At 40.2% G+C, this 25951-nt stretch overlaps 1 protein-coding gene across 12 annotated transcripts in view; it reads right to left on the reverse strand.

The window, feature by feature from the left end:
• The window catches only part of dmd (dystrophin), a 1961093-nt gene that overhangs the window by 918538 nt on the left and 1016604 nt on the right, over positions 1 to 25951 (reverse strand). For all 12 annotated transcript variants that reach the window (XM_072260552.1, XM_072260560.1, XM_072260554.1 and 9 more), the window contains one exon: positions 18838 to 19035. In XM_072260552.1, coding sequence (XP_072116653.1) covers positions 18838 to 19035 — 198 coding nt within the window. The remainder of the gene's footprint in view (positions 1 to 18837; positions 19036 to 25951) is intronic.

Genomic DNA, 25951 nt, shown 5'->3' on the forward strand with positions numbered 1-25951 from the left:
CTGATGCTTTGCTGAATGCTTGAGTGCTCGGTGGGAGGCACCGATGCTTTTTTTTTGCTGGTGAGGGAGAGGGGATCGTTGCTTAAGGGTGGGAACTGGGTGGGGCTTTGCCGTTTTAACATGTAACTGTATTCATTCTTTGGGGCATTCCCCTGTTTTCGTGGATGATTGCAAAGAAAAATAGAATTTCAGGATGTATATTGTATACATTTCTCTGATATTAAATGTACCATTGAAACCTTTGAAGTGTGTTGGCTCCTCAGGTTTGACAGATAACACGTTGGTGGTTCATGTTCAGAGACCTCATCAAGCTGCCCTGGTTGAAATCCCCCACAGTGATAAGGAAGTCATCAGAGTGCACTGATTTTTGACTACTGATTATGGTGCTCAGCTCCTCCAGAGCCTGTTTGATGTAGGCCTGAGGTGAAATGTACAGCACTACCAGGACGATGGAGGAAAACTGCCTCGACAGATAAAATGGATGACACTTGGCTAGATGGTTCAGGTCAGGCGAGTAGGACGGAGATACAAATGCCACACTTGTGCATCATGATGAGTTAATAATAAAGCATGCTCTACCTCCTCTACCTTTAATAAACTGAGCTATCCTATATTTGCAGAGAATGGTGAAGCCATCAGGCTGCAGTGTTGCATCCAAAATGGTAGGTGTGAGCCATTTTTCAGAAAAGCAAAATACACAGCAGTTCCTAATGTCCCTCTGGTACTGCAATCTTGACCCAAGTTCTTCAATCTTCCCAAATGATCAAAGTTTCTTAATAGCTTGAAAAGACATATGAATGACTTACTACTTACTCAGGCAGAGTACAATGAAAGACCTTATTTCTGCAAATTTCCTGCTCTCTCCTCAACCTCACTGTAAATGTAAATCATATTTAACATGCAATGCCACAACAAAAACAGTGGTCCAAATATAAATTGTAACTAACGAACACACTAATACATTGACTTAAAATAATTGAGCCAATATTAATAACCTAATATAAAGAATCACCACCAATACTTCTTTGGAATGTGGCAGGGAACATGAAAATCCAGTGAAAACCCACACATTCATGAGGAGGATGTACAGAGACATCTTGCAGAACAGCACCAGAATTGAACTCCAAATTCTGGAACGCCCTGATCTGTTGTAGTTTTGCATTAACCACTATTCTACCATGAAGGATTATTGGTGCGATCTGTACTCAGGTCTCTAGATTGCTTTGCTCAGCCCTTGGGTCACTGGCCAGTAATTTAGCAACTTTATTACCATTGTACCCTAATGCCTGAACTAAAGTGTAACTGTCCAGGTGCTGTGAACTTGATAATGCACTGAGAGATACTGAACTCAAAAAACAAATCAGTTTATTTTAATATTCTACCATTTCCTCTTTAACTCTTGCTTGCAAATGATAAAAGAATACTAAGTCAAAGTAAATTCATCATTAAAGTACCTATACATGCAAAGTACCTGTCCAGGCATTTACAAGAAAGTAAAGAAATACAACAGTATTTATGAAAAACTATGCATAAAGATTAACAAACAACCAATGTGCAAAACAAGACAAATTGTGCAAATACGAAATAAATAATGCTGAGAAACTATAATGAGCTATAAAAATATGGAAATGAATTCTGCAGCCTTGCAGTTCTCAGAGAAAACAACCCTTTTTCACTCCTCATCTAAATACAAGAGATTTAAACCCTGCATTAACATCTCCTTGTTCTCTACTGCTGAAGAATATGGAAACACCGCATCTCCTTGCATCATTTGAAAATTCTGAATATGTTTTTCATTTAAAATAAATTAAATGCATTGCTTTATCATTTTTCTGTATCAGTTTCACCCTGGCATCTACAGAAAGGAAGCAAGTTGGAATTAACCAGTCCCCTCAAGCTACACATCACTGTGCCAAAGCTACAGTGCACACAGGAGCGTCTTGCTGCCAATATCACAATATGGCATTACTTTAAGGTTTTGCAGGATTGAAAATTCTTGAATTTGAAATGAGTTTTTTATTTCCTTTTAGTGGAGCCAGGAGCCTGACCCATGAGAAGCATCAGAAGCTGTAGCACTAAATTGGGCACTGTCACCAAGAAGGCTCATTAAAATTGCAGTGAGGTAGAAGAAAATCAACTGTTTCATGGATTTCAGCTCTAACGATAACATTAAGAAGAATTGTAAATCTGTTGATAAATTAATTCCAGTGTAATTACATAAACATCAAACACTCAAAATATTGCATGATTAGAGGAAATATGCATGCCTACAGATTGCAATTTAGATGACTGGGAAGCTCTGACACTGAAGGTCATGCACATTTATTTTTGAAGCTTCACTACAGTAATGGACATTAATAAATTCAGCAACACAATTATTCTCTTTCTTCCAGCATGGGATCTTTCTTTATCAGCAAGAAAGCAGTTCAATTAATTTGAACAGTAAAGGCAAACACTAATCTGTGCAGCATGCTGGATTGGATTTTTAATGAGAGAACCAGGAAGATTAAATCTCAGACAAGATGCATTAAATATGCTTTACATTTCCCACACCCACAGGTTCCTTCTCAGACATTGCTGATGATTTCAACAATGGAAGTATTTCCAGAATTTCTGAATGATTACTGAGTGAATACTCCTCTTTTTTTGGGCTTTGCCATAATATTTTCAGGAATTGAGAAGACATTTGCATTGTTTATTTTAAGCACAATTTAGATCAAAGAAATATTTATTTGTTTAATAACAGTCCTTGCACAGTCCTTAGTATATGGACCATGGAGAGAACCACACATTTTCCCTATCATTCAGCTGGAATGGCTCAGGTCCAGTTCCTCCATCATGCGATATGTTGGCCAACTGAAGCGAGCAACCACAACATCTCAGAAAATAAGGCAACATCTCAATTTCATAGAACAAAAACTGTCACCCCTCCCACCCCCCACCCCCACTGGAAATGTCAGTGTGAAGGGGAGCCTCATCTACCTTGCTCCTTGCACATACAATGTGCAATATAACCACAATATAGTGTAAATACTTTGTGGGTATGCTACATTCCTGAAAAAAAAGTCCAATAATTCAGTTACACCCAGAATTTTCAGGTCTCCTAAAAAAAAACAGTTCAGCCGGTGAAAACAAGCAGGTCAATCTCAAACTACTTCTCATGGTCAGCGTGAGCCAGTCAACACAAAAGAGCAATTTTAAAATAACATTTAAAAATGCATTGCATAGATAAGCAGATGCAATATCACAACTTCTCACCCTTCGTGAGAACAGCTGGATAATGGGTTATAGTCAAAATAAATCTTTTTCTCCACTAAAATTGATTACCTGTTTCAAAGATTAAAGAACAAACAAGAGAAAGTTTGCAGATGCTGGAAATCCAAGTAACACACACAAAATTCTGGAGGAACTCAGCAGGCCAGGCAGCATCTATGGAAAAAAGGTCTGTCCTGCTGAAGGGTCTCAACCCAAAACATTGACTGTACTTTTTTCCATAGATGCTGCCTGGCCTGCTGAGTTCCTCCAGCGTTTTGTGTGTGTCTAAGGTTCAAAGGTTCTTTTATTATCAAAGCATGTATCCATATACAACACTGAAATTTGTATTTCTCCAGATAAATGAAACAAAGAAAGAACACGAAAGTCATTCAGAGAGAAGTTTCCTTTGTATCCTATCATTTGTATATGTCTTGGCGTATTCACTTCCCAAAATGATTCACCTTGCACTCAGCAGGACTACATTCCACAGGTAGAAATTCACCCAACTCTGCCACAGATCTATATCCTGCTTTAGCCTTAATGTTTATTTAATTACTTTGCATATATTTCATGTAATTTAAATTTAAGTTAACTTCAATGTTTTAAGTAAATTTTTGTTCAATTATTAATTAATGTTTTTCAGCGCATGCCGGCAGAAGAATTTCAGGTTGATTGAGAGATGGATTTCAGGTTCTTCTACCCGATGCCTGGTCGTTGCTTGTTCATAGAAACTGCAGGATTGAGGCGTCGTCGATATTAGGAGCAATGTCACTCTAAAGTGAAACGCAGTAGACATGTATTCCCAGGCTTGTGAGTTGATCCTTTGTTTAATTTCTGGGGGCACAGAACAGAACAGTGGTGACGAGGAAGCTTTAAAATGAACCTGATACGACTATCTATCTGTAGAAGTGCAGGATATTCTTTCTTCAGAAGGTGAGAGAGAGATGTTCAAGCTTTTTTTTTAAAAAGACAGAAAATGAATGAAATTCACAGGTTTATGAACAGTGAGTACCAGATGATGATGATGATAATAATAAATAAAAAGCAGAAATGGCTGGATACATCGGAAATATGGATGTGTTCGATTGCATAAGAGCAAACTGGGTGATGTACGCTGAATGAATTGAGCAGTATTTTAAGCAAATAGAATAGCCAATCAGAAACGACTATCAGTTTTGCTAAGTGCAATTGGTGGAAAAGCATAGTTTTCTTAGAAGTTCAACTGCTTCAACTAAATCAGCTGAAATCAGCTTTGCTGATATCGTGAACATAATGCAGAACTGAAACCACTGTTGATTGCAGAACAACTTAAGTTTCATAAGTGGAACCAAAAGGAAGTGGAGTACATATCAGCTTACATGGCTGAACTGAACAAATTGTCTGAGCATTGTCAATTCAGCGATGGGCTTAATGATGCACTCAGAAATCAGTTAGTTTGTGGAATCTTATAAGAAGGCTTTCAAAAACAGCTCCTAACGGAAGCACAACTCACATTTAAAAGAACAGTTGAAATCATTGTTATCAATGGAAACAGCAGCTAGAGATGCAAGTGAGTTGCAGTCAGGAATGAAAGTGAGCGTAACCAAAATTGCAACGCCAAAACAGAAACCTGCCTGGCCAAACAAATTTTGTTACAGTTGTGGCAGGGACTCACAGAGCACGTTGGGCAGACAAAAATAAATGGACTGCACAGGGAAGAGAAAAAGATAAAAAGTCAAGTTGCGGTTTCAAAAAGAGCACTAATCTGCATGCTGTTGATGAAAAATCGGTTTATGATGAGAGTGACACAGGACTGGTAGCCTTCATATTTATAATGAAAAAAGTAACAAGAGACAAGCAATATGGCTTACACCAGAAATGAACGGCAAATTAATTAAAATGGAATTGGACACTGGCTTGGCTGTTACAGTCATCACAAAAAATCAGTTTGAATGGCATTTCAAAGATATTGAACTGAAGCCTGCATATACCAAACAGAGAACTTACACTGGAGAAAAAAATAACTCCTGTGGGAATATCATTCATAACAGTGAATGCAACAACCAACAAACCACATTAGGCTTGCATAGGTAAGAACAAGAGGGCCAGCATTGTTGGGCTGCAATTGGTTGCAACAACTACAACTTGATTGGAGATCTGCCCACCATTTGCATGCCATATCCTATGAAATAGAGTTAACTGAAAGCAAATTAAGAAAGCTACTGGATGATGCCAAAGCAGTGTTCAGGAATGGCATAGGAAAAACATAAACATATCCAAGGTAAAATAGTGTTAAAGGAAAATGCTACACACAAATTTTAAAAAGCCTACCTGGTTCCTTATACAGTGATACAGTAGCCAATGAGCTAGATTGCATGGAAGCTGAAGGAATTCTTTCCAAGGCTGTGTGGAGCCCATGGCAATGCCAATGGTCCTAGTAGCCAAATGAATGTGTCTGTCAGGATCTGTGGTGATTTTAAGGTCACCATCAACCCAGTACTGAAAGTAGATCAATACTCTCTTCCCAGAATAAAGGATATCTTTGCTAACATATCCAGAGGAAAACAGTTCAGCAAAGTTGATTTACCTGATGTCTACCTACAGATGGAGATGGAAATAGACTCCAAAGTGTTTCTCACCATAAACACCCACAAAAGGCTTTATCACTGTAATAGGTTTATTTTTGGAGTAGCATCTGCACCTGCCGTCTGGCAGAATGCCATGGGCCAGGTGGTGCAAGGTTGCTCAGGCACGCAGTGTTACCTGAATGACATCATTGTGACCAGTGAGAATGACAAGAAACATCTCCAAAATCTTCAAGACAGTGTTCAAAAATATTAGTAAATTATAGGCTCAATGTACGACTTAACAAGTGTGTATTCTTTAAATCAAAGATCTATCACTGTACTCACACCATTGACACACAAGCATTACACACTTGCTAAGAAAATTCAAGCAGTGGTGGATGCCCCAAGACCAAAGGATGAGTCACACATGTGGTTCTTTTCAATAGGTTTCAATAGGCACATTTAATGCCAGAGAAATGTATACAATACACATCCAGAAATTCTTCTTCTTCGCAAACATCCACGAAGGCAGAGGAGAGCCCCAAAGAATGAATGACAGTTAAATGTTAGAACCCCAAAACCTCATCAACTCCCTCCACCCATGCATAAGCAGCAGCAAGTGACAACCCCCTCCCACACCAGCAAAAAAGCATTGGCACCCCCCACGAGCGCTCAAGCACGCAGCAAAGCAACCCACAAAGTTAAGTTTAGAGTACACATAATTAGAATATTATGTACCCCAAAATATAGTTACGATCATATTACAAAATAAACATAAGTATCTACCTTAAATACACACAACATGCACACATTTATACATCTCCATGACTAAAGAAATAGAATATATGGTGGGAAAAGCACCATAAAGCCAACCTGAGTGCATCAGCTTGGTTTATGACCCAGTGAGAACCAAGTTAATGCCGGGAACAACAATATGTAACAACAGAACGCTCAGCACAATCGTACACTTACACTCAAGTAAAGAATAAAATTACACTAAACTTTGGTGGCTGACCCCAAATGTACGTAGAAATGCAGAGGGAAAACAGTGGGCTAATTATGAGGATATACCAGGGAAGTCACTGAAGTGCGTACACTCACTGCAAAGGCAGAATGACAAGAAATACACATCAAAGTTGCTGGTGAACACAGCAGGCCAGGCAGCATCTCTAGGAAGAGGTGCAGTCGACGTTTCAGGCCGAGACCCTTCGTCAGGACTAACTGAAGGAAGAGTGAGTAAGGGATTTGAAAGTTGGAGGAGGAGGGGAAGATCCAAAATGATAGGAGAAGACAGGAGGGGGAGGGATGGAGCCAAGAGCTGGACAGGTGATTGGCAAAAGGGATACGAGAGGATCATGGGACAGGAGGTCCGGGAAGAAAGACAAGGGGGGGGACCCAGAGGATGGGCAAGGGGTATATTCAGAGGGACAGAGGGAGAAAAAGGAGAGTGAAAGAAAGAATGAATGTGTGTATAAAAATAAGTAACAGATGGGGTACGAGGGGGAGGTGGGGCATTAGCGGAAGTTAGAGAAGTCGATGTTCATGCCATCAGGTTGGAGGCTAACCAGACGGAATATAAGGTGTTGTTCCTCCAACCTGAGTGTGGCTTCATCTTTACAGTAGAGGAGGCCGTGGATAGACATGTCAGAATGGGAATGGGATGTGGAATTAAAATATGTGGCCACTGGGAGATCCTGCCTTCTCTGGTGGACAGAGCGTAGGTGTTCAGCAAAGCGGTCTCCCAGTCTGCGTCGGGTCACGCCAATATATAAAAGGCCACATCGGGAGCACCAGACGCAGTATATCACCCCAGCAACTCACAGGTGAAGTGTTGCCTCACCTGGAAGGATTGTTTGGGGCCCTGAATGGTGGTAAGGGAGGAAGTGTAAGGGCATGTGTAGCACTTGTTCCGCTTACAAGGATAAGTGCCAGGAGGGAGATCAGTGGGGAGGGATGGGGGGAACGAATGGACAAGGGAGTCGCATAGGGAGCAATCCCTGCGGAATGCAGAGAGAGGGGGGGAGGGAAAGATGTGCTTAGTGGTGGGAGGTGGCGGAAGTTACGGAGAATAATATGTTGGACCCGGAGGCTGGTGGGGTGGTAGCTGAGGACCAGGGGAACCCTATTCTTAGTGGGGTGGCGGGAGGATGGAGTGACAGCAGATGTATGTGAAATGGGGGAGATGCGTTTAAGAGTAGAGTTGATAGTGGAGGAAGGGAAGCCCCTGTCTTTAAGAAAAGAAGACATCTCCCTCGTCCTAGAATGAAAAGCGTCATCCTGAGAGCAGATGCGGCAGAGACGGAGGAATTGCGAGAAGGGGATGGCATTTTTGCAAGGGACAGGGTGAGAAGAGGAATAGTCCAGAAAGCTGTGAGAGTCAGTAGGCTTATAGTAGACATCAGTGGATAAGCTGTCTCCAGAGACAGAGACAGAAAGATCTAGAAAGGGGAGGGAGGTGTCGGAAATGGACCAGGTAAACTTGAGGGCAGGGTGAAAGTTGGAGGCAAAGTTAATAAAGTCAACGAGCTCTGCATGCGTGCAGGAAGCAGCGCCAATGCAGTCGTCGATGTAGCAAAGGAAAAGTGGGGGACAGATACCAGAATAGGCATGGAACATAGATTGTTCCACAAAGCCAACAAAAAGGCAGGCATAGCTAGGACCCTTACGGGTGCCCATAGCTACACCTTCAGTTTGGAGGAAGTGGGAGGAGCCAAAGGAGAAATTATTAAGAGTAAGGACTAATTCCGCTAGACGGAGCAGAGTGGTGGTAGAGGGGAACTGATTAGGTCTGGAATCCAAAAAGATGCGTAGAGCTTTGAGACCTTCCTGATAGGGGATGGATATAGGGACTGGACATCCATGGTGAAAATGACAAGAAAATGTTTGTGTGTGACTAAATGAGGGGGTATAAGGAGTACTCTCCATCACAGCAACTAATTGTGGAATTAGCTGATGATCTCTAATGCAAATCGTAAGTCTCCCTATTACAGCAGAGATGATCCAAAGTGGAATCAGAAAGGACCCCACACTATCTCAGGTTTATATGGCAACCCAAAATGACTGGAATGAGCAACAGAAATTCCAGTTCCCCCATTTTTACCAGTGCTGGGATGAACTTGCTCTTGACGGGGGTGCCTTATGTGGAGACCGAGTTGTTTTACCATCCTAGCTGAGAACTAAGGTGTTGGAGGAGCTACATGCTGGTCATCTACATGTGGTCAAATTTAAAGCATTGGCTCATAGCTTTGTCTGGTATAGATTAACAGATCAAGAAGCTTGCCATGCACTGTTTGGGAGGACAACACATCCAGAAGATACCAAGAGCAGTGGTTCTCATCCCCAGGAATGGCCTGCATTGCCTTGGCAGATGACTCATGTGGATTTTGCCCAACCATTTATGGGCACAAATTTCTTGGTAGTAGTGGATGTTGCTACAAAGTGACCAGAAGTGTTCCCAATAATCTCTGCTACAGCCTCGCACATTGCTGATGTGTTGAGAAGCCTCTTCTGAAGGACTAGTGTTCCAGAACAATGGACTACAGTTTGTTGCGGAACAGTTTCAGTCAAGCCTGAAAATTAATGGAACAAGACATACCGTATCTGCACCACACTACCCAGCTACAGATCACTTGGCGAAAAAGTTTGGCAAGTGTCTAAGGAACACACTGTGAGCAATGTCAGCAGAACACACTACACTGTCACTGAATTAGAAGCTCACAGATTTCCTGTTTGCATATCGCAATGCAGCACACTCCACAACCAATAACTCACCAGCGATGCTGTTCCTGGGTCGTCCCTTGTGCTCACACTTGGATTTCCTCAAACCCAACCTCAGGAGTATGCAGAACAAACAACTGAAACAAACTGGGGGCTTCTCAAATAAGGAGGTTTGATGTTTTACTTCTGGACAAGTAGTCCTGGCAAGGAACTACAGAGTTAATTAAAAGTGGATATTTGGAAAGATTAAGGACAGAACTGGACCACTCTCTTACACAGTGGAGATTGTGTCTGATGTCATCTGCAGATGATATATCAATCAGTTGAGGAGAGCAAAATCAATTGTTGGAGAAGAAAGGTGTACAGAGCTGTCAGAACCAGTTCCTGCAGTCCCAGAGTCAACTAATGTAACCACCACATAGGAAGTGCCAGAACCTTTGATTGTTTCACAGCCAAAAGTCTCACCTGCCAAGAATAGTGACCATAGTACCCCACCGCCCCCCACCTCCACTTCTCAGGAGACATTATCCCATAAAAGTAAGAACTCCTTCACAGTAATTAAATCTTTAGCCCTGAATGGGACAATTTAAAATTCTCTATGCTGTGGATGCCTATATAATAGTTATACAAATGTTTGTATTACCTATTATTGTTGTATTACATAGTATATTGTGTATATGGTTTACTTGCATTCTATATTGAATTGAAGTTTATAGCTAAGCAGGGAGGAATGTTGTGTATTTAATTTTTCAGTAATATTTGAGTAATATTAGATTAATTAGATTATGAGGACACTCAGTCCTCGTTTACTGTCAATTAGAAATGCATGCATGTATTAAGAAATGATACAATGTTCCTCCAGAGTGATATCACAAAAAAAAAACAGGACAAATCAAAGACTAACACTGACAAGACCACATAATTATAACATATAATTACAGCAGTGCAAAGCAATACCATAATTTCATAAAGAGCAGACCATGGGCAGAGTAAAAAAAGAGTCTCAAAGTTCCAATCGACTCCCGATAGTCCCCGATAGCAGGCAGCAGAAGGAGAAACTCTCCCTGCCATAAACCTCCAGGCGCCGACAACTGTCGATGCATTGGAAGCATCCAACCACAGCCGACTCTGAGTCCGTCCGAAAACTTCGAGCCTCCGACACCGAGCACCATCTCTGCCGAGCGCTTCGACCCCATCCCGGCCGCCAAGCAACAAGTAAAGCCGAGGACTCGGGGCCTTCCCCTCCAGAGATTCTGGATCACACAGTAGCAGCGGCAGCGAAAAAGGCACTTCAGAAGTTTCTCCAGATGTTCCTCTGTTCTCCCACGTCTGTCTCCATCAAATCAGGATTGTGCACAGCACTCTACTTGACAGATTACAGATATCATTCACCGGAGTGGCCGCGCAAGCTGCGTCGCGCCGCCATCTTCTCCTCCTCCTCCTCCAATATTGTAAATATATATATTGTTTATTTAAGCATTCCTCATTTGTTTACACATCTCATTAAGTGTTACATGTAAAAGTAAGTGAATGGCATACGTCATTATACCACCAGGTCACAGGTGAGCACATTACTGAAATAAAACACAATAGACATGTCTGCCCATGCCCCCAGGTTTTTCTTTAGATTAATTTCTGGAGTTACAAAACATAACAAATACCACTATGTTTAATAGCCTGTCTGTGCTTTGTTCCTGCTGTCTTTCCTTACTTATCTTTCTTTTTTGCTCATTTTCTTCCACCTATTGCCCTGCTGCAGTTGTCTCCCTGCTTCCCTCCCCACCCCACTGTTGCTCTAGCTCAAAACTTCCCAAGAAGCACAAGAAAACCTCCTGGCAGGATATTAGTTCCCCTCCAGTTCAAATACAAGCTGTCTTATTGTACAGGTCCCGCTTGCCCTGGAAGAGAGCCTTAATGATCCATAAATCTGAAGCCCTCCTTCCTGTACCAGCTCCTTCACAATGTATTGAATTGGAATATGTATCCATTTCTCACATCACTTGCACACAGCATGGGTAGTAACCCTGAGATTATAACCCTGGAAGTCCTGCTTTTTAACTTTCGACATAGCTCCCTAAAATCACTTTGCAGAACTTTATCCCTGCTCCCACAAATGTCATTGGTACCACAGTTTCTGGCTTCTCATCCTTCCCTCTTGAAATGTCCTTTACCCACTGCAGGATATCATTGACCCTGCACCAGGGAGGCAAAACACCATCCTGGAGTCCTGACCTTGGAACCAGAAATGCCTATTTGTGTCCCCTGCTATCGAGTGTCTGGCTTCTCCCTTCCCTTCCTTGCCACTGAACCTGACACTGTTGCCGGCTTCTAGAAGGTCATCTCCCCCAACAGAATCTAAATGGTTATATACTTCATGAGTTAGTTTCAGTGACCACCTCACTAAAACTCTCATCTTTGATATCCTAGATGATTATGCCTACCCCTTCTATAACCATATAACCATATAACAATTACAGCACGGAAACAGGCCATCTCGGCCCTTCTAGTCCGTGCCGAACTCTTACTCTCACCTAGTCCCATCGACCTGCACTCAGCCCATAACCCTCCATTCCTTTCCTGTCCATATAGCTATCCAATTTAACTTTAAATGACAACATCGAACCTGCCTGAACCACTTCTGCTGGAAGCTCATTCCACACAGCTACCACTCTCTGAGTAAAGATGTTCTCCCTCATGTTACTCCTAAACTTTTGTCCTTTAACTCTCAACTCATGTCCTCTTGTTTGAATCTCCCCCACTCTCAATGGAAAAAGCCTATCCACGTCAACTCTATCTATCCCCCTCATAACTTTAAATACCTCTATCAAGTCCCCCCTCAACCTTCTACGCTCCAAAGAATAAAGACCCAACTTGTTCAACCTTTCTCTGTAACTTAGGAGATGAAACCCAGGTAACATTCTAGTAAATCTTCTCTGTACTCTCTCAATTTTGTTGACATCTTTCCTATAATTCGGTGACCAGAACTGTACACAACACTCCAAATTTGGCCTTACCAATGCCCTATACAATTTCAACATTACATCCCAACTCCTATACTCAATGCTCTGATTTATAAAGGCCAGCATACCAAAAGCTTTCTTCACCACCCTATCCACATGAGATTCCACCTTCAGGGAACTATGCACCATTATTCCTAGATCCCTCTGTTCTACTGCATTCTTCAATGCCCTACCATTTACCATGTATGTCCTATTCTGATTAGTCCTACCAAAATGTAGCACCTCACATTTATCAGCATTAAACTCCACCTGCCATCTTGCAGCCCACTCTTCTAACTGGCCTAAATCTCTCTGCAAGCTTTGAAAACCTACTTCATTATCCACAACTCCACCTATCTTAGTATCATCTGCATACTTACTCATCCAATTTACCACCCCATCATCCAGATCATTAATATATATGACAAACAACACTGGAACCAGTACAGATCCCTGAGGCACACCACTAGTCACCCGCCTCCAATCTGACAAACAGTTATCCACCACTACTCTCTGGTGTCTCCCATCCAGCCACTGCTGAGTCCATTTTACTATTTCAATATTCATACCTAACGAATGAACTAACTAATCATCCGTGTGGAACCTTGTCAAAGGCCTTACTGAAGTCCACATAGACAACATCCACCACTTTACCCTCGTCAACTTTCCTAGTAACCTCTTCAAAAAATTCAATAAGATTTGTCAAACATGACTTTCCACGCACGAATCCATGTTGACTGTTCCTAATCAGACCCTGTCTATCCAGATAATTATATATACCATCTCTAAGGAACACTTTTCATCAATTTACCCACCACTGACATCAAACTCACAGGCCGATAATTGCTAGGTTTACTCTTAGAACCGTTTTTAAACAATGGAACAACATGAGCAATACGCTAATCCCCTAGCACCATCCCCATTTCTAACGACATTTGAAATATTTCTGTCAGAGCCCCTGCTATTTCCACACTAACCTCCCTCAAGGTCCTAGGGAATATCCTGTCAGGACTCGGAGACCTATCCACTTTTATATTCCTTAAAAGTGCCAGTACTTCCTCTTCTTTAATCATCATAGTTTCCATAACTACCCTACTTGTTTCCCTTACCTTAGACAATTCAATATCCTTCTCCTTAGTGAATACCGAAGAAAAGAAATTGTTCAAAATCTCCCCCATCTCTTTTGGCTCCGCACATAGCCGTCCACTCTGATTCTCTAAGGGACCAATTTTATCCCTCACTATCCTTTTGCCACTAACATAACTGTAGAAACCCTTTTGATTTATTTTCACCTTACTTGCCAAAGCAACCTCATATCTTCTTTTAGCTTTTCTAATTTATTTCTTAGGATTCTCTTTCGGAGGGTAGGCCTCAAAATTCCCGGCCTTGCCTGCTTTTGGTGACCGAGAAGGAGGTCGAATCGTTCAGACAGAGATGGCGCTCAATACCCAGTGTTGGAGAGCTGATCAGTGCTCGAAGTTTTCGGATAACTCAAGAGTTGGATTGTGGTCAGCATGGCAGGGAGAGTTTCTCTTCCTTCTCCCGTCTGCGTGAGATGTGGGACATTTGAGAAACTTTGAACTTTACTGTGCTCATGGACTTCTTCATCAAGTTATGGTATTGTTGCACTGTTGTAACTATATGTTATAATTATTTGGTTTTGTCAGTTTTTTCAGTCTTGGTCTGTCCTGTGTTTTGTGATATCACACCAGAGGAAATAATGTATCATTACTTAATGCATGCATTACTAAGTGACAATAAAAGAGGACTACATGTCTTCATAATCTAAAAAAGATTCTTTTTACATTTGCTTTATATTCCTCGAGCACCTCAGTTACTCCAAGCTGCCTATATTTATTGTCAATCTCTCTCTTTTTCTGAACCAAGTTTCTAGTATCCCTTGGAAACCATGGCTCTCTCAAACTTTTAACCTTTCCTTTCAACCTAACAGAAACATAAAGATTCTGTACCCTCAAAATTTCACCTTTAAGTGACCTCCATTTCTCTATTACATCTTTCCAATAAAAAAGATTGTCCCAATCTACTCCTTCCAAATCCTTTCACATCTTCTCAAAGTTAGCCTTTCTCCAATCAAAAATCTCAACCCTGGGTCCAGTCCTATCCTTCTCCATAATTATATTGAAACTAATGGCATTGTGATCACTGGACCCAAAGTGCTCCCTAACACATACCTCTGTCAGCTAACCTATCTCATTCTCTAACAGGATTCCCTGACCCAGTCTAATAGGAGATGCAAGTGAGTGTATTTCCCACAGATGTACTCACCAGGGAAACTACAAGGTTCCCTGAACTCCCACATCTTGCAGGAGGAGCATTCCATTATTTCATCAGCTTTGTGCATTCCTCTTGACAATACTTCCTATGTGCATTTGCATGCCTGGGTAGTTTCAAGCAACATTTAACTGGTGACTGCAGCTTGGAGACGGGAAGGCTGACTGCTCATAGAGAGGTCTGCGAAAGGACTTGGAAGGTAATCTGAGCAACTGAAAGCACATCATGGATCTTCTGCATTTGTATCATCTGCAGAAACTTTCATAAACAATAACTAGATTACATCATCTACATTTTGTTTTGGTAGTCCTTTAAACCCCTGCTGAAAGGTCAGAGAGAACATGCAGGTGTGATTGTCCCTAACAACCAGTCATATGTAGGTGTCTGCCTCAGTCACTGACCGACGGTGGCTTGCCTGCTTCTGCTGTGCAACAGTACGATACAGGTCAGTCCTTCCCAGTTTTTCCAACAAACATGAAAAATTCATGGTTCTGCAAGAGGATGAAATTGTTAAAAAAAAAGAGATCCCCTCTCCCATGGTCCAATCACATGATTAAGCTGTTCTGGGTGCCTGCATGTTGAATGTGGGTTTGAGGATCCTATAACAGCTCTGTATGGGATTGTGGAATTTTTGTCTAGTCACCAGTAGGTGAGATGAAGTGAAAGTAGTGGTGAAAGTGCTAGTTTGCACTTACATGAACCTGCTTGAAGAACTCATGTGTCAGGGAGGCTCCTTTGATATGCGGAGGTCATATTTGCATCAGTAGTCATAATTAACATCAAAGATTGATTTGAATGCCCTGACTCTGGGTGGATGGTGATACCTAGTTGTGGGACAAGAGGTTTAATATGACTACCATTAAAAATTATACTGTGCTGCACATTTTTCAGCTGCAGTACACACTTTCAATATGTACTTTGGAGCATCTGCAAGTCAGGACTGTAAGCAAGTGGAATGGCAGAATCTTGAACATTGTAATCTTGAGGGAGGATTGCAATCAATATTTCAGTGACCCGGTGTCCTTTCATTTGGAGGACATTTATTACCTCAAGTAATGTGTTGCAGGAGAGATTCCCCATCTGTTGTTAAATTCTGCAAGAATCTTTCAGCCATGCAGTACCCAGCAGAACTGCTGTTGATTGGCTTCTGTTACATCAGAATTGCACTTAGTCAAGTTGAATGCTGTAGTATCACATACTCCTCCTGGTCTAGTTGCAAGGCAGTTGACGGTCAATTACGTGCAAACCCTACTGCTGAGATAAAGTGTGAGTAAACTGCAACCCAAGTGTCCAAAATGGTGGTGCTATGAGTGAAATAATGGCAGCTTCATTTTCATTTTCTTCTAAGGCTTCCAATATTGCCCAGTAGTTCAAGAGCATCAGCAAAAAGAAAATCATAAGATCGGGTGCTATAAGTAGGAAATCAAGCTAATAGGTGTATGAGAAGTCAGATGGAAAGGGGGGAGGATTTACTTTGCACATTTCTTCCACCAGCTCCCACCCTAATGGTGACCATGGGCTCTGCAATGGTTGTTTTAACACTGACCACCATCAACTTCTTGGTGGCATCTACCTCTGTCCCTCAGTGCTGTTGCCTCTGGTTGTATATGACCTTGTTCTGCAAACGATCGACTATGTCTTTGGCTGACACACCTAACAAGGTTCAATAATAGCCATGTATGCAGATTATGGGTGTGATTCATATACACAATTTAAGAAGTGCGCTGTATGACATCCATCTACTAGCTGCAAATACTGTTGAAAGATAAGAACACGGTTCAAAGAACAGTATCTGTATCTTTCCATGTAAATAGCAGGAGCACAATATTTCAGTACATATTTACAAGCCATAATTACAAATGGAATCACTTCTCCATGCTGAATGATCCCTGGTAATGAATTGCACAACTATCTCTTCCACTGTCTACTTCCTGCACCAGGGTCTCCAGTACTATGTTAGACAGCCAGGAGACTTTCTACATGCCAAGTCAACTTCAGTTTCATTTGTTGCCAACATAATGCACTGCCCTTTTAAACGAGGCGGGCCGTCTTTCAGATAAGGATAGCTTCAACTGGACGAGCTGCTCATGAACCCAAACACTTCCCTGCAGCGAGCAGCCACAGAGCTGTGCAATTCGTGCTGGCTGCACACTGAAATCGTTACATTGAGCAGGAAGCACAAATATAGCACAGTTCTGGTTGAATAGGAATGAGATACTTGCACATCGCAGTGCCTGCATGTTTTTGGGGCTGTTCAATCCCACAACTTAAAAAAAGTAGATTTATATATTCAGAGAACAATGAAAGAGCTTCAGAACAATTTCACCTCAAATTTAATTTCAGCCACAGAAAAGAGTAGCTTTACAATTTTCCTTCCTTCTACCATAATATAATGACAATGATAAATGCATTTATAAGGAAATAAATATTCATTGAACTCAAGTCAAATGTAACTGCTATTTTTCCCCATTCTAACATCACAGGAACATACAAGAATTATTTGTAGCAGCAGGAGATTTATTTCAGGATAAGATGGAACTGTGCCCATGACTGCATTGCCTGACAATTTATTAGTTCAGCTAAATTAAACCTAAGGCAATAGTTATGTGTAACCAGAGCTATCAATATCATAAGATTAGCTGTAATCATATCTGATCTATGTAGAGAAACAAATGATTAGTTGTGGACATACATCAAAGAGTAGCATATAATCAAAAGAAGATCTGGTTGCTAAAAAAATTGATGCAAGCATGGAGGTCAACAGTTTTTAGACCAAGCCAGAGTGAGGTCAAGTATACACCTTGTACAGAGGTTAAATACCAGAAAATTAGAAAGCATGTAAGGGTCATAAATGCAGAGTGACTGTAAGAGTAAAGCAAAGACATTGCATTTACAGATTCTAGGATAAATAAACAAGTGGATTTCTTTAAAAACATGAGAGCCCAATCTAGCAATTTATAAGGATTTCTTCTGAAAGTAATTGGAATGCATTGAAGTGACATTATATTTTTAAGATCTCCATCAGAGTACTGCAATATTTAATAAATGGATGTGGGGAGGAAATATAACTGAAGATATTTACTGTCTATACTAAAATCAGGTACCAAAGCTTGGGATTTTAGAAATATCTCATTATCAGCTATTCAGCAGCAGTTGACAACAGCAAAAGCTTTCAGCATATTTTGAAAATATGAATGACAACTGAGGCAGGGCTGAACAGGGCAAGTACTGGAAGAGAACCGATCAGTAAAGTGGTTAGCTGAACATGAGAAATCAATATCACAACACATTCAGAATTTGAAAGCCAATAGATATTTAGTTTTAGTTTCATGGTCCATCACATTTAGAATTCTGTGAACAGGTGTGCATGCCACACTTTTGAAAGAATATTCTGATCTTTAAGACAGTTAAATGATAACTCTATCTACATCCTAGATATGATCTGTGATACTTGCAAATAAGGCCTTGAATTATAATAGGATACAAAATTTTATGCCTCTGAAATGTGTAAAAACTAATAGAATTTATAGAAAAACTAAACTAAAAGACAATAGTGAATGGCCCTTCTGAAACTACAATGCAGAAATCAGTACAATTTCCAAAAGAGATAATTCAAAAGAGGGCAAGGTTTCTTAAAAGTCTTGCCTTAATGTGTTGATAAATATTAAATCTTGCAAAGTGTTTACATCTTTACAAGGAGAAGGAAATTTTAAATATTGAAGTCGAGTTGAATATTTGTTATTATATAATTCAATTTTCTCCTATAATTCGCAAAATTTATCTGGTAGATATGATGGGTTAAATGACTCCAGTTCCAATGTGACCAGCATACCCAGTTGTATGCCAAACAGTTCCTAAAGCTACACATAATGGCAAGGCTGAGCTCGCAAAGACTGGAATTAATTTGTTAGTAATAGCATTTAATTATTCAGGCTTCTTTTTATTTTTCTTCAATTTTCATGACTGATTATTGCATATTTTTCAGTTAACTTGATTCAACTTAATAATGTTCAGTCAGTGTGTCCTACCTTTAAAGTTGCATCCTGCTTTGAGAAATCTTCAAAGTCCTTGGCTTGAAGCTCAGGAGACTTGAGGAGAAGTGCCACATCACACACAGCTTTGTGAAGCTGGTGTACTTCTGTCAGGTAGGTAGAAGGCATGTAAGAAGGTTCAGGCAATATCCTTTCACTCCGCACAGTAACAATGTGTTCTTCATAAGTACTTAGCTGGCGTGAAAATACAACATGATTTTCAATAGGAAAGAAGCAATGACATTTGAAACAACAAACTGCATCACCTAGGTAAGCAAAACCACATAATTCAACAAAATTACTTGACTTTATTGATGCTGAGAGTACCAATATGAAAAATTGCATTTCATCAACCTGAAATGATTCTTCAAGATTTCTTTAATATACATTTTCATATATAAACAATTTTCTAGTTGGACTGTCTGTTTCAATTACAACAGGAGTTAGGAAAATAGAGACATTTTTATTCTAGCTGGGACAGAAACTGCTGTTAGAAAGAGTTCCTGTGAAAAATTAGATTCCAATGTTCATGAAGAATAAATGGCCAATTCTGTGGAATAGAATTTGTAATCAAAATCAGAACTTCTGTTTCAATGAAGTAGTATGTATCACAATTTAATCTGAGCAAAGTTAAGTCATTTAATACGTATGCCAAAGTAATTTTTGATAATCTCATTTAGTATTTGCTCTAACCAATTTCCTAACTCTTTCAAGTTCTTCCATGTCCAATTTTGTAAGTCAGCAAACATCCTCCATTACGAGGTAGGAATATGTATTGCTAATGACTTAACTGAACTCCTATCATTATTTTAGTTCTTGACAAAGTTATCATCTGCATTGAGGTGAGACTTAAATAATTTAAAGATTCAGCCAGACTCTTACTTCTCATTTAATGAGTTGATGGGTCGGCTAACTTAGTTTAAAAAATGTCGCTCAACTATAGTGATAATACTGTTCATCATATATTTGACAAACAAACACACCGGTGCATCAAACCAATTTAGCAAAAGCTAGTGAAATAAAATGGCATGAGTAGAACAATGAATAAGGACTTGAAAACCAAGATATTCACTGAGAAATGTGAAGGATAAATTGGGGGAAAAAGTACTGATTAGAGTTTTACATCTTAAAAACAGGAAAATATGATGCAACATTCAGCATGTTTCTGCAACCACTGTTTAAGGTTACTGGTGGTAATTTCTTGTCTACCCACCAAAAGAGAATCGTGGAAATGAAGGTTAAAATCCATGCAATTTTTTCCCCCACCTGAAAAGCTGCAAGAACAATAAACAAATTCTATATAATTAATGCCATTTCCCAAAATAACAAAGCCATTATATATTCTTTGTCAAGAATGTAACAGGGCTACTTGGAATCTGAAGTGACAGCATCATTTCATTTATTTCCCTCAATTGTGTGAAACACTTCTACTTCATTATACAAGACCCTGCAATTTTCATCTTCAATGCTGAGAATAAAGTAAACCGTTCAAAGAGCTCATACTTCACCTCAGCAGTGCCATATATTCCACTCAAGATAATTTTGAATAAAGAACAAACCATGTAATTCAAGTGATGATTATGCATTTCAGAAAATCAAGAACTCTTAACTCTACAGCATCACATAGAGTTTACTGACATGAAACTTTTATGTGGTTCAAAGATTAACATTTTATTATTTACTTCAAACAGATAAATGAAATAGCAGCATCCCTAGTTTTCAAATCGTGTTTATAAGCTGCTGTTCATGAATAGCTTAAGCATATTTAATCAAGAGTATTTACCTATATTTTAAAAGTATGTTTGTAAATCTACTTGCTTGATTTTTTTTTAATGTTGGTGCAAAGACTATTTTAAGAATGTAAAGCTGCGAATTTATACTACCTTTCTAATAATCAACAAAACAAAACGTAAAAATGTACAAGGGCAAAAACCAATTTAATGCATTAAACACATCTGTGTGGAATTAGTTCTCCCTTGAAGCAAGGGAACAGACATGGAAACAAACATATGGAGGAGCTAAGTTTACAAATTGAGGAAATATTAAGGACACCTCATCATTCGGTTGTTTAGGTAACACTTTTCACAACCTTGGCACAACCATTAGTTGATCACCCAAGTTGGTGCAGTCTTTCAATGATTCTGTCATGGTTATTAATCTATGGATTTATTGAGTATGCTCACAAGAAAATGAATCCCAGGGTTGTATATGGTGACATATATATACTTTGAACTATTACAATTAACTACCCTCACATGCAGAATTCACTAGGGTCTCTGTGAATCCCAAATTATGCAATATAAACCTACTGATATCACCAAACATCCATCCCTTTCAGCATGAATATTGAACTAGATCCATTTGAAAGGAATTAAAAAGATTTTGTTAAGGAAAGTCCACTAACGCATTTCCTTTTTCAGATGTCGATGGATCTGGGTTCCATTTCCAGTATTTCCTATTTTATTGCCATATACTCTCGTCATCCGGGCAGATGGGGCTTGTTAACCACAGATGGCAGCTCATGTAGGAGAGGGAAAACTCTGATTTCAAACCTCCACTGCCTTGCGGCTATACCCGCTCACGGGAAATGCTTTGGGAGTAAAGCCCGAGGAAAAATCTGGAGTCGGAGTCCCGAAAGGCCGCTGACTGCTGTACCCAGCACCGGCACAGCAACTTCCGTCGTTCCTTTGGACCTGTCAACAGCATGGGGGGGGGGGTCCCACTGCATGGGCAACAGACGGATCTCCACATCAACTCTGCCCTGGCTTGCACCCTGGAGAGGCCACTTCCAGTGACTACCAGAGGTGCAGTACTCATGGTCAACCACGACACACACACACTCACTCTGGTCAGAGAGGCCCATTTTCCAATTATGTCTGAAGAAGATCATTACATCTGTTGCTTGAGCAGTGATGTTGATTACATATTAAATATGCAGTGGTTGATGAAAATCCATTCAATACACTCCTTTGGTAAAGCTTAATGCAAGGCAATCTCCAGTAATGAGGAAAATCATGTATACTGACTAAAATGCCTGTAAGCTTCAAGATAGAATCCCTAATTCTGCTCAGTTAGTGTATCTTAGTTTTGGAAGCTGTAAGGAATTCAAATAGCACTAAAGCTTCAGTGTTGAGAGTAAGAAGGGAAAGGGGAGTATGCTGTGTCAAATCAAAGTTTCTACTTCTGATTATCCTGTTACATTCTAAGACAGCTTGAAGTGGAGACACAAGTTGGGGAGGGGGTGCATGAGGAATTACTAACTTATTGAGTTGAGAACCTACATTCAGATTGATAGGTAGATAAAAAAGCCAATATGAAGAAAGAAGCATAAAACAGAAGCTGGGAGGTGATAGGCGGACCAAGGCAGGGTAAGGACCACAGGGAGAAGGAGCCAGTGGTGAACAGGGAGGGAGTAACCTAGGAGACAGAGGCAGGTGAATGATAGACAGAAGAGACAAAAATAAAGCAGATAGAGTCATGTTGGGGAGGAAATGGTGAAGCAGACAGAGGCTTCAGGCTGATAAGCAGAGATGCTGAAATCTCCGGTGCAAGGAAAGCGATCATGGCTGCCATTAAAGGAGAGATCAAAGGCAGATAGAACCAGATACGGTAGGAGATTTGATGGGTACAGTGTGTGCATGGAAGGTGGTTAGAATCAACAGTGGGAGGGGGACACAAATGGGTGATGAGGGTCCAGAGGAAGTGTATGGGAAAGGAAACAAAAATGGGAAGACGAGAGGTGTATTTGAAGGGGGGGAGGGTGGAGAACACAGGCGAGAAAGATTACTCATGTTTCGTAGAACTGGGCAAAGACAAGTTTCTGATTGAGAAAGAGAGATTTATTCCAAGGGTTTCATAACCCAATCAGCACTTTTTACAGAAAAGGCATCTATGGGGTCTTAATAAGGGACAGGACTGGGCTGTCAATATGACCTACTGACAAATAGCCTGCTGATACTGAATTATGTTTACTGAGTCAAGATAGCAAAAGTTCCTGTGGAACTGTAAAGGTTAAACGTTTCACTATGGTTAACAAATCAGTGCAAAGGGGAAAGACAGTACTTTGTGCACATTGGCTAAATAGTGTTCTTCGATTTACAAGTTTTCGATTTTTGAAATCATTGCCACCAGACAAGTAAAATCTATATTCCTCTAAACAATGTAACCAGATCATAAGAGCAATTTTACAAAAACAATGAGCAACTATAAAGGCATGTAGAAGTGAAACAAGAAATCATTACGTGACTGTCACACAATACCTTGCTTATTTAAAGCATGTGCCTTAGCCTAGTGGTATCAAAATGCTTGCTTGGAATTTGACCCAGTATCTACTGTACAGTACTAAGCATAAAAATAGAAATTGTGCTTCATAAACACCAAATACAAATGCTGTTATCATCACTGCTGAGAATTGGAGTTGAACAGCTTAACAAGGTGTCATTTCACCAGCATGCCTTTGGTGAAGCTATCCCACTCACTGCTCTTTCCCTATTGCCTTGTAAATCTTTCCCTTTAAATACCTATCACTCAACTTTGAAAGCTGTCTTTGAATCTGCTTCCATTATCCTTTTAGGTAATGCTTTTGAGATCATAAACCTCATTCAGTAAAATAAAATCTCTTCACTGTTTTATTCAGTGACACAGTCACTATTAAAAAAAAGGTTCATCTCCTCCATCAACATTTTCTGCAGAACCACTAAGTCACCTGGAATGCCCCTCACCCACCCCTAGCACCACTACGCACCAAAACCCATTCACAATTCCAAGGGGAACAGATTCATACAACCACACAAGTAATTAATATGCCTTACCCTAGTATCATAATGATAAATCACTTCTCGGGTCAAGAAGTCAAATTATTAAAATTCATTATCAAAAAAGAAAGATCGTGAAATAAAAACTGATTTCAAAAGGTAACTAATTCCAAAATTAAAATGAGCCTGCTGGTACAAAAAGACAAGAGCTTCTGCAGATACTGGAGATCCAGAGGCACCATATACAAAATGCTGGAGGAACTTAGAAAGGTTAGGCAGCAACTATGGAAATGAATAAACTGTTCAGGTTTTTGGCTGAGACCCTTCATCAGGATTTTATACTCTGCCCATGCAAACACTTGCTTTGTTAATTCTTGAATCTCATTTCAAAACTGCAACAAATTGTAGGAATCAGTTCTTCCATTTTTGAAATCTGCAGTCTGATTGTACTTGGAAATGATAAGAGAATGCAGTGATGACGTAGAGGGATTGGTTAAAATATCAACATCAGAAGATATTTCAAAGCTATCAATAAAAGTTTATAAGGAATTAATATGTATTTTTTTTTACCAATTCCAAGTGTAACAATATTAAAAATCTTATAGAAACACGAGTTTGCTCATTTCTATTTGAAACAAAAATCATTCACAAACATATAACATGGATGGAGGAAATGTTCATTAATGAAAAGCAAATACAAAGAATCAGAATCAGGTTTATTATCACTGCCTTACATGACATGAAATTTGTTGTTTTGCAGCAGTACAGTGCAAAGACATAAAATAACAATAAAATACAAAATAAATAAATAATGCAAACCAAAAGGAACAATGAGGCTCAGTTCACCAATCCCTGACTATTTAGAAATCTTGGGGTGTAACCATATAACAATTACAGCACGGAAACAGGCCATCTCGGCCCTTCTAGTCCGTGCCGAACTCTTACTCTCACCCAGTCCCACCAACCTGCACTCAGCCGATAACCCTCCATTCCTTTCCTGTCCAGATATCTATCCAATTTAACTTTAAATGACAACATCGAACCTGCCTCAACCACTTCTGCTGGAAGCTCGTTCCACACAGTTACCACTCTCTGAGTAAAGAAGTTCCCCCTCATGTTACCCCTAAATTTTTGCCCTTTAACTCTCAACTCATGTCCTCTTGTTTGAGTCTCCCCAACTCTCAATGGAAAAAGCCTATCCACATCAACTCTGTCTATTCCCCTCATAATTCTAAATACGTCTATCAAGTCCCCCCTCAACCTTCTACGTTCCAAAGAATAAAGACCCAACTTGTTCAACCTTTCTCTGTAACTTAGATGATGAAACCCAGGTAATATTCTAGTAAATCTTCTCTGTAGGGAAGAAACTGTTTTGAATCAGTGAGTGTGTCTTGTCAGGTTTCTCCGTACATGCAAATAGGGCATATTCTGGATGGTGAGGGTTCTTAGTGATAGATGCCACCTCCTTCAGGCACTGTCTTCTGAAGATGTCCCTACTGGTGGGGAGAGTTGCGCCATGATGGAGCTGGCTAACTCTACAACCCTCTGTAGCCTCTTGTGATCCTGTGCATCAGAGCCTCCATATGAGGCTGTGATGCAACCAGTCATAATGCAATCTTAAACACATGTATAAGAATTTGCAAATATCTTCGGTGACATACCAAATCTCTTCAAATTCCAAATGAAGTAAGACTGCTTGTAAGTCTTTCTCATGGTTGCATTATTTTGTTGGCCCCAAGATATATCCTCGAAGATGTGACAATAAGGAACTTAAAGCTACTCACCCTTTCCACCTCTGAATCCTCAATGAAGACTGGTGTGTTCTTCTGACTTCTCTTTCCTGAAGCCCTCAATCAAATCCCTGGTCTTGCAGATGTTGAGGGCAAAGTTGTTGTTACAACACCACTCAACCAGTCGATCCCACTTCTGCACGTCTTCTCATCGTCATCTGAGTTTCTGGCACCAACAGTAATGTCATCAGCGAATTTACAGATGGCATCCCATCTGTGCCTAGCCACAGAGTCAGGACTGTAGAGAGAGAGTATCTTTGAGGTGTGCCTGTGTTGATTGTAGATGAGGAGATGTTATTACTGATCCATGCTAACGGTGATCTCCATGGCTATGTGACTAAGCACAGCTCAAAGCCATCTATGATGATGATACAACCATTGTTGGCAGAATCACAGATGGAGACAAGAGGACATACAGGAGTGAGATATACCAGCTGGATGACAGGTATCGAGCAACAACCTTAAACTCAATGTCAGTAAGACCAAAGAGATGATTGGGGAAAACGAGGAAACATGAACCAAACTTCAGAAGGATCATAAGTGGAAAGAGTAGGCAATTTCAAATAC

This window comes from Mobula birostris, chromosome 6 (genome assembly GCF_030028105.1).
Source record: "Mobula birostris isolate sMobBir1 chromosome 6, sMobBir1.hap1, whole genome shotgun sequence".
Lineage (NCBI taxonomy): Eukaryota > Metazoa > Chordata > Chondrichthyes > Myliobatiformes > Myliobatidae > Mobula > Mobula birostris.